At 41.2% G+C, this 12656-nt stretch overlaps 1 protein-coding gene across 1 annotated transcript in view; it reads left to right on the forward strand.

The window, feature by feature from the left end:
• The window catches only part of IQCJ (IQ motif containing J), an 850319-nt gene extending 838608 nt beyond the window's left edge, over positions 1-11711 (forward strand). The window contains exon 5 of the mRNA XM_086392309.1: positions 11189-11711. Within this exon, the coding sequence (XP_086248435.1) occupies positions 11189-11233 (45 nt within the window). The 3' untranslated portion in view covers positions 11234-11711. The remainder of the gene's footprint in view (positions 1-11188) is intronic.
• Positions 11712-12656: the final 945 nt, after the last annotated feature.

Here is a 12656-nt window from a genome sequence, read left to right on the forward strand (position 1 = left end):
ACTCTAAGACAGAATTTGTTTTCTCAGCAGCAAAATTGCATTATTGATTTATTGAGCTTCAAAGCAACTAAATCTGTTAAATTGTCTTGTTGAGTTAATCTACATCTCCCTGGCTTTTGCATGGTATTTTTCACTCTTCCCATTAAATTTCATCTTGCATGCTTTGACTCATCACTACGGCCTATGGACATGTTAAAACTGGTTTGTCACCAATCAGGAACTATGTAAATACCTGGGCACATGTTACGGACTAAATTTCTACAAGTGATTATCTTCTCTACTTTGTTCAGACTATCTCTAATGCTTTTGAATAAATGGATCAACCTCATTCCGTTTTGATCTTTCTCTCTTTGTCCATTTGGAGCTTTGCATGAACCATTTTTCTTTCTTACTGGTGGCCACAGAAGGATTGAAACAAGATTAGCTACAATGCTCATCTCACACTAATCAATAAACAGGTCTGTGAGGGTACTTACTGCTCCAAAAGTAAACAAGGTAGACTACAGGCCTGCAAATCGAATAATGCCCACTAAATCCAAATTAAAAGCTAGCTTCATTATTTCACAAATTCACAAGATTATATTCCTGTTTGGCTTACTTTTTTGAGTTCATCGCTTGTCTTGTGGCACTTGAAATATAAGCATTTGAAACATCGGGTAGCAAGAGTCAGATTATCAGCTTGACATATGCTAAAAACTCTTGGGAAGCAGACAAAAACCCTGCCCCCAAGGGGCTAACACTCTAGATAGGACAGAGACTATAATGAGGCTATTGAGTTGAATCTTGACACCTCTCTGACTCAAAGCAGAGTTAGGCCAGCAGCCCCCAAAAATTTGAGATAGAGAATTCAACCTTAACCAAATATTGCCTTGATCTTGTTTTCTGTTTTACCTAATAAATCACAATTCTAATGAGGGGAAAGAGCTAAGATAGATTTCATTTTCAGAAATGCTTAAGAGGACAAGACAGTTCACATAGGTGAGAGCTAGAGAAGTCATGATTCAAACACAGACTTGAGAAAGATCCTTCCCACAATTAATACTTCCCCTACCCAAGCTTGGCCCTCTGATTACATTTATCTGAAACAAGAAATGCTGCCTGTTCTACTCAGCAACACACTCTAAACCTGGAACTTTGGTGAGTCAAAAAGTTTCCATCCCATTGACATCTACAAAAATGGTGAATTGACTTGCCTTCTATCTACATCATTGAAAACACACACACACACACACACACACACACACACACACAATTCAAAAGGTTCTTCCCAGAACAGAGTGATATGCTATTCTCAAAGTAAATTCTGTTTCACATTCCAGAATGGAAGGATTGCTTGCAACCCCCAGAATCACCATTGTGCCCTTCTAGGAATTTAGATTCTCCCTCCACCCTGTATCCCCTGTGTGTTTAGGTAGCTCAAAATCTGCAGTGTGGAGGATGGATTGGGGCCGATTATCCTAGAGAGGACCCATTGTAATAACCCAGCAAAAAGATGATTTAGTATCCATGTCAGTAGGATTGGAGAGGAGATATGGGTATGAAAAATGTCACCATTTCTGCGACTCCTCTATGAACAATCTCTGCACTGGAGGTACCTGAGACTTTCTCAGCACCTGATGGTAGTCTGAGGCTCATTCTACCCAATCTTCCTTCCTCTTTTCTCACCTTCCACAAGTGTCAGATCAATTCTTGGCTTTCTCTGCCTACTCTTGCTCTCATATGTTCAATAATTCTTTGTACTTCTAACCATCTTGACATCTGCTTTCTTGCAGACCCAACCTACCACTCAACACAAAGGACCTAGGTTTTCATACTCTAGACCCAACAGTCATTGGTTAAGAGTTGCAATGGGGCAGATTGGGGTGGGGTGGAGGGAACACATAAACTCGCCATGCTTGTACACAAAGCTGCTCTGGTAATATGAGGACATCCCTCTGAAAAAAGGGCACAAGACCTGGTTGGGGAGTGGGACTGTGACACACAAATATACTGAAAGAGACCCGCACTGTCTGGGGAGACCACCAGTACTGTCTGCTGCACCCAGAAGGAAGTTAGGTATCTATATAGATCTGGAACACAGGAGAGAGATGTGGACTAGAGGTTGGAAGCTTTTATTGCATGACTATTGGGTGAAGACTAGAGGATAAGACCAGCAAGACTGAATATACAGAGGGTGGTAAAGGAAGATAGGGGCTTCTCAGGTGGCACTAGTGGTAAAGAACTTAACTGCCAATGCAGGGGACATAAGAGATAAGGGTTTGACCCCTGGGTTGGGAAGATCCCCTGAAGGAGAGCATGGCAACACACTCCAATATTCTTGCCTGGAGAATCTCATGGATAGAGGAGCCTGGTGGGCTCCAGTTCATGGGGTCACAAAGAGTCACACACATCTGAAGCAACCCAGCAGACAACAGCCAAGGAAAGAACCAGAAAGTCAATCAACATTTAATGGATAGACAGAGAAAAGAAGTTAGCATGAGGGGAAAAAGCTGAAAGACAGGAAAATCAGAAGAGGGTGTTGTCAGAGAAAGCCAAGGGGAAAGAGAAATTCAGATGTAAAGGAGTGGTGGACAATGGCAATGCTTCCACGGTCAAGCAAGGTCACAAGTGAAATGAGTTCAATGGTGAGATGGGGAAGCTGGAGGAGGAGATGGTCAACCTGCCAGGGAGTTGAGAGTTGGATGGGAAGTGAGGTGGAGATCAGGTGCCTAGTGATCATTTGGGAACCTTGTCATTGAACTGAAGGAGAGAGACAGAGCTATGGGGAAAAGGAATGTAGATCCTTCTCAGGTTCTTTGTGGCTAGCAGGACATGTGCTTGTGAGCATTTTCAGCAATAACAGTGAACATCTATGGAGAAGCAGCTCCATGACAGCTCTGTCCCTGTTTCAAGTGCTGGCCAGCAGTGTCTGTCAAAACAAATGACTTTGCTAATTGTGTGTCTTCATAGCCATTGCACTTTGCCCTGGAAAGCCATTATAGCTAATGTTCCAATGCTTTTTACTACTTTTACCCACTGGACTGGTCGGAGATAATACAATTGTTCAGCATTGTTCATTTTCCTATGTCCTGTCTAGAAGCTAAATTGATATAGTTGCTGACAGAAACAAAAATGGAAAACTATTGGATCTAAATCCCAATCTCTTCCAATTTGGTTTCTTTGCAAAGCAAGAAAGACTGTACTAATTTAAAATTTCTATCTTCAAAAATTGCCTCCCCTGATCCTACCCCTAACCCTACTCCCCAACCCTGGGCCAACAAACAGGCTTTACTTCTTCAGGTCATGGAGAAACTGATTTATCCAGAGATCTCTGCCCAGAAGAAAGCTAATGAAGTAGATAAGAGGCAAACCACTCTTCCACTAAATCCTACCAGGCCAATGAGATTGACCTGCTCAGTTTTTTCAGAAAGTGATTGCCAAGCCACTAAAGAGGCTGCAAGAGCCTCCTGGAGGGAACAGGATGGAAGGTGAGAAACTGGAATTGTCACAGAACCCCTAGCACACACCTCTCTTCTCTCAGCCCTAAACTTCCCTTCTCTGAAAAATGGGAGGAAAGAATGTCAGCCTTGTCCTTAACAGGAAGTTAGAGTGAGGCAGCTTCATACTCCCACTGGAAGTCACGTGCTCCTGCTGACCCACGGGACAGAAATCAAAACCATGGGTGAGATCACCGTGATGGTGCCCAGCAGACTAATTTAGAGCTCTGTGTCTACCATTTGCGTTCTAACTTAAGCAAGTTTTTTACATCTCTGCTAGGTTTACCATTTCTTAAAATACGAACAACACACTTACCTCACAATCTTGTCCTGAGGACTGAATGGGATACTGCTTGGAATATGTTTAGAATATAACTATTTAATCACTCTAGTAATCTTGCCCAGAGAATCCCATGAGGAGCCTGGCAGGCTACAGACCAAGGGGTTCCAAAGGAGTCTGACATGACTGAAAGACTAAACAACAACAAATTCAATTAACTGAAAATAGCTGAATATTTTGAAAATAGTAGCTGAAAATATTGTCAGAACTACTGATACCTTTCTTATGGTGCCCGTTGAACACTGTCTTTTCTCATTATCCGTGTATGTCTATTTGCCTTATGCTGGATTTACACACAAACACACCCAAATCCATTCCATGTCTTTCTCTGTTCCCTTGCTTCCCTTCTCCATTCCCCCAGAGCCTACCCCTGTGGACAGTTTCTGCCAGGCTCCCTGGTTCTCTGGTTCAGTTACACCAACATTCTGTCAGTAGAACATGCTAGAAGAGCAAGCTCAGAATCTCTCTCCTCTCACTTTCTGTCAGTTTTGACAGGCTGGTTCTAACTGAGGCTGGGTTCCTCTTTCAGATAACAGCCCTTCCCCAGCTCCAGTTCTCAGGGTCCACGTAATACTCTCCTCACTGCCTCCCTCAATTTCTTGTAGGTGAGAGAGAAGTTCTATCTGGTTACTTTGGACCTTCTGTCACTGGTACCTGAGGCTACTTCTAATTAAATGCCCACCTCCATCTTCTTTACTTCTTGGAGATAGAAGACAGACAGAATAGGGTTTGACTATACAGGCCAAACTCTATATAGTCAAAGCTATGGTTTTTCCAGTAGTCATGTAGGGATGTGAGACTGTACATGTTGGACCATAAAGAAGGCTGGGCATAGAAGAATTAATGCTTTCTAACTATGATGCTGGAGAAGACTCTTGAGAGTCCCTTGGACAGCAAGGAGATCAAACCAGTTAATCCTAAAGAAAATCAGTCCCGAATATTCATTGGAAGGACTGATGCTGAAGCTGAAGCTCCAATACTTTGGCCACCTGATGCAAAGAGCCAACTCACTGAGAAAGAACCTGATACTGGGAAAGATCAAGGGCAGTAGTAGAAGGTGGCAACAGAGGAAGAGAGGGTTGGATGGCCTCATCGACTCAATGGACGTGAGTCTGAGCAAACTCTGGGAAACAGTGAAGAACAGGGAAGCCTGGCATGCTGTTGTCCACAGGGTTGCAAAGAGTCGGACATGACTTAGCAGCTGAACAACAGTAGAGGCCAAGAACCCTGATGAGAGGATTCTAAGGAGAGAAGTCAGACATTTAGATACCTGCATTCATTTCAGCAGCAATGAAACAGGAAGGTTTGATTCAGCCACTGGATCCCAAGGGTGATTGTCTCTGTCACTTTATACCTGCAAGCTGTCTTAGCCCCTCTGTACATTCAAGAACTCAGCAATGATTCCTTAGGACTAAGCTGGTCTCTTATATCTGTCTCTCTTAGCCTCCATTTTCTACTGCTCTCTCTTTATTACAAAAATATTCACAATATTATCATGGGTTAGCTAGGAGATAAGTGTAAACCATTAGTCTTTTATTCAAATTCATGATACAGTAAATGTGATGGTTAAGAATCAACCCAAAACTGACAATGGCTTAAACTACAATGTAAAATTAATATTGAATGAAGTGACAAAAGAACCAAATCTTTATCACCGAATTTAGACCTGTAAACATAGACTCAAAAAAAGAACTTTGCAGAAATTATGGCTGTCAGACAATGATAGAAGATAGCATCAGTACAGTTTTATACAGAGGAAAACTGATGAGTCAAATCTGTTTAATTTATATGGAAAAGAATTGAATCCAATACAAACAACTTCAGTTAAGTAAAATAAAAATTAAACAAAATAGAGATGATGCAACAACATCATGGGGAAAATTAAGAGATTCACACTGATTTTATTAAAGCCCATTTCAGGGATACTTTCTTCAATGAAAATTAATCAGTGTTTTATAGTTCTGATTAATATATTTATATTCAAAGTGTCCTTTGAGTCAGGAAAGCAGGGCCAAAGTGGAAAGGATCCAAGAATCTTGTGTCATCTAAACCATCCCTGAATATGCAACCTCCATATCATTCTGGTTGCTGTCATGTTTCCAGAAATTATATTTTCCCAAGACACAGGTACACTCTACTTATTTTATTGGCATGGCTACATTTTTTTATGGAACCACACACAAGCTCTATAAAATCACAAGCCATCATCCTGGATTTTGTAACTTGATTTTTAAAGGATTCATATTCTCAGAGAATCACTGAGCTGGAAGGGACTTTGAGAAATTATCTGGTGTAAACTATCGGGACAGATGGTCTTCTGTCCCCGCTTAGTCCTCCCCAGAGCAAGATAGAGATGGAAAAGAATGAATAATAAGAAATGAACACTGTTGGCAGGAGAAAACAAAAACTCTACATTTGAATTCAGGAAAAAAAGGGAAAATTCTAAACTGCCATTCATAATTACACCTTTTAATTATTTTACTTGTGTTTATATCATCATTTTGTGACAAATCCACCAATATTTCCTCAGAAATAGGACATAATACCAAAAACTGACCCCATGGACTGCAGCCTACCAGGCTCCTCCATCCATGGTATTTTCTAGGCAAGAGTACTGGAGTGGGGTGCCACTGCCTTCTCTGATAAAATAAAGATTCATTATAAAAGTTACAAGTTCATAAAATTATTTTTATTTAAAGTATTAGGTAACGAGGAAGGTCCTGATTCACTCTTGGTAAAAATATAAATTTTCACAACCTTTGGGGAAGATAAACAGGTAGTATTCATTAAGATTTAAAATGTTCATATTCTTTGACTCCCAAAAGTCCAATTCTGAGAAGAATAAAAGTGATAATGCATAGAGATTTATGTTTAAAGCTATTTATTGTTTATAATGGCCAAAAATGGAAGCAAGCTACATGTGCATCACAGAATAGTTGTATAATGTATGATATGTCCGTGTGACAGAAAGCAATGCCGCCATCCGCCAGAACACCTTGGATCTATCTTCACTGGACTGAAAAGAGGTCAGTGACATTTGTTAGGTAGGTGAAAGTTATAGGGCACAAAAGATATAAGCCCCTTTATATATAAAGACAACCAGAAAATCTAAGTGTGGGAGACAGTGTAGCTTAGTAATTAAGACTACATGAGTTTGAATGTCATGTCTGCCATACACTAGCAGTGTGGCCTTTGACAGATTACTTGACTTCTCTGTGCCTCAACTTCCTAATCTACAAAATGGGGCTGATAACTTATGCTTATCTCATAGGGTTACATGTATTGTGTAATATATATCCCATCCTTTAAAAAAATGCCTAACATATTCTAAGCACTACAAGATTGTTACTTGCTATTATTTTTATTATTATGGTTAATGTTTACATTTATATAAGCAAAGGAGAAAAGATGAAATTTATAACCTAAATATGTAGCATCTAATATATGCAGAGTAGAAATAGGGGAAGAAGTTAAGACTATAAATTTTCTACAGGTACTTAGCTTCTGAACTACTGCAAAAATGTGTTAGTTTTGCAATTCAAATGACTGAAACTTTTTTAAAAATTGGAAGAATTGTTTAATAAAGTGTATCAATGAATCCTGAAATGTCAGCACATATTTGAGTCTCCCACAAGTGAATAATATAGACAGCCGACCTCCTGGAAACCTTTTATAACAAAGACCATCACTTCTCCTATTGGTAAGAGTGTAGCGTCCTGAGCAGTTTCACTACTATTATTACTAACAACATTCTTCTTTGGTTATTACCTCAACCACATTAAAATGCATTTTGGTTTCTGTAAATGCATGAAAGGTTTAACAATTTCCATTAGTGCCTCTGTAAAAAGCAGTTGCAAGTAAAAGGCAAATTGTATAATTATAAAAACATTAGATGCAATTTTTCTTATTATTTTCTGTTACTTTTTAGTAAGCAAGCTTTTCTTTTACTAAAAACTCCACCATAAAGTAAAAGCCTAAAGCATTTGATTGTTAAACCTCTCAAAATGTTAAGTAAAGGAAAAGTGTACCTGTTACAATTTAACTTCAAGAAACTAAGTAAACAGTGTTTTTGCTGCTTCCTTGTAAAGTTGGTCCTTATTTACTTAATAGAGGCAATTTATTCATTATTCAGGCTACCATGTTCATTAGGATCTGTTACAATCCTCAATACATTTATTGGGCCTTACTGGAGGAAGATTTCTATTTGCCTTTATTATTTTTTGCTGAGGCAGTCAGAGGTGGTCTTTAATACATTTAATGTAGTGATAGCCGTATTAAGAAGTACATTCACTTAAAAGGAAATAGAACCAACGAAGTCACTACTAATTTTCAGGTTTTGAAACCTGTTCCATGCTTTTGCTGAGTGTCTGCCAGAAGTGGTCTGTGGCCCAGGGAAGCTCACATTCCTGAGGGAGAAACGAGGAAAGAGATACATAGACAAGCCCATCGCAGGCTGTGAGTGTCACGAAGGACATACCAGAGGTGACAGGAAGGAAAGTGACCCCAGGGATGGGGCAGGGGGATGCAATGATGGTGAGCAGTAGACCTTTCAGAGGAAATGACATCTGAGATGAAGCCTGAAGCCATGGCAAATACAAAGCGCAGGTGATGGGGGTGGCCTTTAACTACTGAGGGTTAGTTTCTAATGATCATTCATTCTTACCTCTATAAAAATCATCAATTAAAGTCTACTTTCAAATTTTGTGAAGTCTAAAACATACCATCATCATTGGGAAGTTATTTTTCATACTTGGTGTCAGTCACTATTTCCTGCTTTTATCTCTCTTAAATTATAGGGTTTGGTTCTTTAAATTGCTAACATAAATAATTAAGAAGATAGTCCTAATCAAATGACTAGAGATGTTGGAGAAATCCCCCACTCCAGCTACTGAGTTACCTTCTGAGTTAGGAAAGTTTACAGGGGTGGATAACGAACCACCTTTTCTATCCAGCACTAAGCTCTTCCCCCACTGTGGCCCTGCTCACCCCCTCCTGTTCACTGGCTCACCATTCCTGGCACCCAGCTGTCAGTCATTCAGCTCTGCAGACCCACTGAACTTGCTGGGTCCCCTTGGACCTCAGATTCCTCGTCTATACAACTAGGTGATTGGCCCAGCTGATCTCTGAAGTCTTTTCCAGTTCTAGCAGTTTCTGATCCACAATGCACTGTCTACAAGCTTTGCCCCCTCCACCTCTGATGAACAGTTGAACCTCAGCCTCCTTCCTCTCTGAGGGCAGGGCCTGTATGTGTCTGTTTGCCCATAGCTGAAGATACAGGCCTGTGTGACGGGGCAGAGGGAAGCAAGTGGAAGGTGAGGCTGAGTGTCTGTGAGTGCCAGGGAGGTAGGAGGAATACGTTGGGTTTCTGTGGGTTAGAGTGTGGGCATGGATGGAGCTAAGGGACACTCCAATTTCAATTACTGTCTCCTCAAAAAATGAAGCTACTTTACAACATGGCCTATGACTTTATCTTAAGCTGCAGAATTCCTCGTAAATCATGCAGAGACAATCTGCACACATTCAAAGTGACACATTGATTTGTCGCTAGTGACAGCAGTGCTGACCAGAAATGGGGGGCCAGTCATGTCCCCCTGCCCTTTATGTCACCTCAGCGCCCGCTAACTGCCTCCTTCCATAAAACAGGAAGATTCTGCTGCCAGTCACGTATATTGCCTGCCTAGGGCCGCACCGTGTAATAGTTAAGCGGATGGGGTCTGGGTTCAAATCCTGACTCTACCACTTATATACCGTGTGACTTTGAGCAAGGGGTTTCAGTTCTCTGAAGCTGAGCTGCCTCATACTTAAGATGGGAATGATGATTTTATCTATTTCACAGGTTTTATGAAAATCAACTATAAAACATCTGGCCTAAAATGATTTTTATTAGCTTGTTCAAGTCTCAACAGTAAAGTCTCCATTTTGCAGACAAAGAGGCTAAAAACTCAGAGAAGTTTGTCAGCTGCCCAGTCACATAGCTTCAGAGAGTTGGGGGGCAGGATGCCTCCCAGGTCCTCTGCCTCCAGAGCTGCCTTCCACCCACACAGCCTGGGTGTCCCCCTTCCAGTGACATCTGGGGACTGTGAGTCACACGGCCCACCCTATCCGGCTAACAGCATGTGGTGCAGGTGGGGGTGGGGGGTGAGGCAGAGTCCTTCCTTGAGCACACTGTCAACCTCAAGTGTTCACACCAGATAAACCACTAGAAATTTAATGGGTTCCCCATGTATTACCACATCAGCCTATGCATATTAAAAAGAGCCATAAACATTACATCAGTTATTCTGAAATAAACTTTGAGGAAATTAGGAATCACTAAGAAAGAGATGCCAGTGACCATCCTCAAACGAAGATGGTATGAATAAACAGTGCAAGACAGAGCGCTGACCTCCAGCACTGCCCTGGCCCCACCTGATGGCCCAGGTCAGCCGCCATAGAGCATTAATTGCCCTCCCTGGGCTTGTGCATGGCAACTACTGTGGTGTTCATTTACTTTAGCCTTTACATAATTAGCCCACAGATATTATTAGATGGTGATAATGTACACGTACATCGCACTCCGTTTACAGGCTTGTAGTTAAGGCTGTTAGTCACGCTCCGTGTGACTACAACCAAATCTGTCACAGAGTCTAAACTGACCAATAAATCCATGTCAAGTGGAGAGAATAATTTAAGTGATAATAAAAGGCAACCAGTTTAGATTTTGATTTTATTGGCAGAAGTTTCCTGCTGCCTGAATGTCATTTAACTCTTCAGGAAATAATGCTGAGGGTCCTGAACCTTTCTGTCATCAGTGCAACAGTGGGGATTAAAAGAGATATTAGCCTCCTGGGGTGGGTATTATAGATTGGATAGTGAATCAGTTATTTATTTATTTATTTATTTTTTGCTGCAAAATAAACTATTTTGAACTTAAAGAGAGATACAGGCCTCCTGAAGACAAACTAATTGTGAGATCTGATTTTAGATTAATAAGTGTCAACACTGGGAAAGAAGCAAATGAAAGGATTCAGGAACTCTTGGCAGCATGTGTTATGTGGATGCAGTTACCATGGTGATGAGTTTGTTCTCAGGGAGACAGAAGCTGGAACCCAGGACAGACATATGGAATCAGGAAGTCTCATCAAAGGCCATTTTGTTTCCAGAATTGTCCTAGCAGAACCAGTGACTTCTGGGCTAATGCCACTAAAATCTGGCAGATATTCAAGAGTGGTGTCTGGCCCAATTCCTCTCACAGTTAATTACCTGGAAGGGCAGCAAATTGTCTATCCATGTCGAAAGGAGGTGAATAAGAGTCCCAACATCATAATGGGAGATGTGTGAATTGTTTCATAAAGCTCTGCACTTCTGAACACTGACATTCTTTCTGATTCAGGGAGAAGACATGATACCTGTCTTTTTCATGGTCTCCCATCTATGACTGCAATGTCCAGATGACAACATTGTGGAGTCACTCTAAATCAGAATCTGGGGAGTCTGTCAAATCTGAGAATTGACAGATTCTCAAGTCAACGAGAAAGGTGGGAAATGGCAGGCATTTAAGAAAACAAAAAACAAACAAAAAAAAGACTGATGGTGGTTCCGTGGTAGAGAATCCACCTGCCAACGCAGGAGACACAGGTTTGATCCCTGATCTGGTAAGATCCCACATGCTGCAGGGCAACTAAGCCCGTGAGTCACAAGTACTGAGCCTGTGATCTACAGCCCATGTGCCACAACTACTGAAGCCCGAACACTCTAAAAGCCTGTTATTCAAAACAAGAGAAGCCGCTGCAACTAGAGAGTAGTCCCCACTTGCCACAACTGAAAAAAAAGCCTGAGCAGCAACTAAGATCCAGCACAGCTAAATAAATAAAATTATTTTTTTTAACTGATGAAAAACCCCTTAAACACCTAATCAAGTACACTGTGCCAATTTTTATGTATTCTGTTTAGATATTCTTATCATATTAAACTTTGAGAATGACCTGAGATAGATTAAAGGACAGAATGATGCCCTGAGTTTACTTACTTCCAGAACATCTTACTCCTAATAGTTCTGGCTCCTTCCAGCCTCTCTGATATTTATAAGCTGGTCTGCCTCCCTTAAGTCCTTGAGCCTCTCTTCTTATCTGTCCACACTCACTCTCTTGGGAATATGATCCAGTCTCATGGCTTTAAATCCATCCACATGCTGACTGCTTTCAAACAGGCATCTTTTTTTTTTTAACTTTTTATTTTCATATTGAAGTATAGCTGGGATTTCTTTGGAAGGAATGATGCTAAAGCTGAAACTCCAGTACTTTGGCCACCTCATGCGAAGAGTTGACTCATTGGAAAACACTCTGATGCTGGGAGGGATTGGGGGCACGAGGAGAAGGGAACGACAGAGGATGAGATGGCTGGATGGCATCACTGACTCGATGGACGTGAGTCTGAGTGAACTCCAGAAGTTGGTGATGGACAGGGAGGCCTGGCGTGCTGCGATTCATGGGGTCGGAAAGAGTCGGACACGAGTGAGTGACTGAACAGAACTGAACTGATAGCTGATAAACAATGTTATAATAGTTTCAGATGGACAGCAAAGGGACTCAGCTATACATACACATGTATCCATTCTTCCTCAAACTCCCCTCCCATCCAGGCTGCCACATAACACTGAGCAGAGTTCCCTGTGCTATACATTAGGTCCCTGTTGGTTATCCATTTTAAGTATAGCCGAGTGTGCATGTCCATCCCAAACTCCCTAATTATCCCTTCCCACTATCCTTCCTCTGGGTAACCATAATTTAGTTCTCTAAGTCTGTGAGTCTGTTTCTGTTTTGTAAGTAAGTTCATTTGCTTCATTTCTTTTTAGACTCTGC

This window comes from Bos grunniens, chromosome 1 (genome assembly GCF_055505025.1).
Source record: "Bos grunniens cultivar Pamir isolate PY7600 chromosome 1, Bosgru_T2T1.0, whole genome shotgun sequence".
In the NCBI taxonomy this organism is placed as follows: domain Eukaryota; kingdom Metazoa; phylum Chordata; class Mammalia; order Artiodactyla; family Bovidae; genus Bos; species Bos grunniens.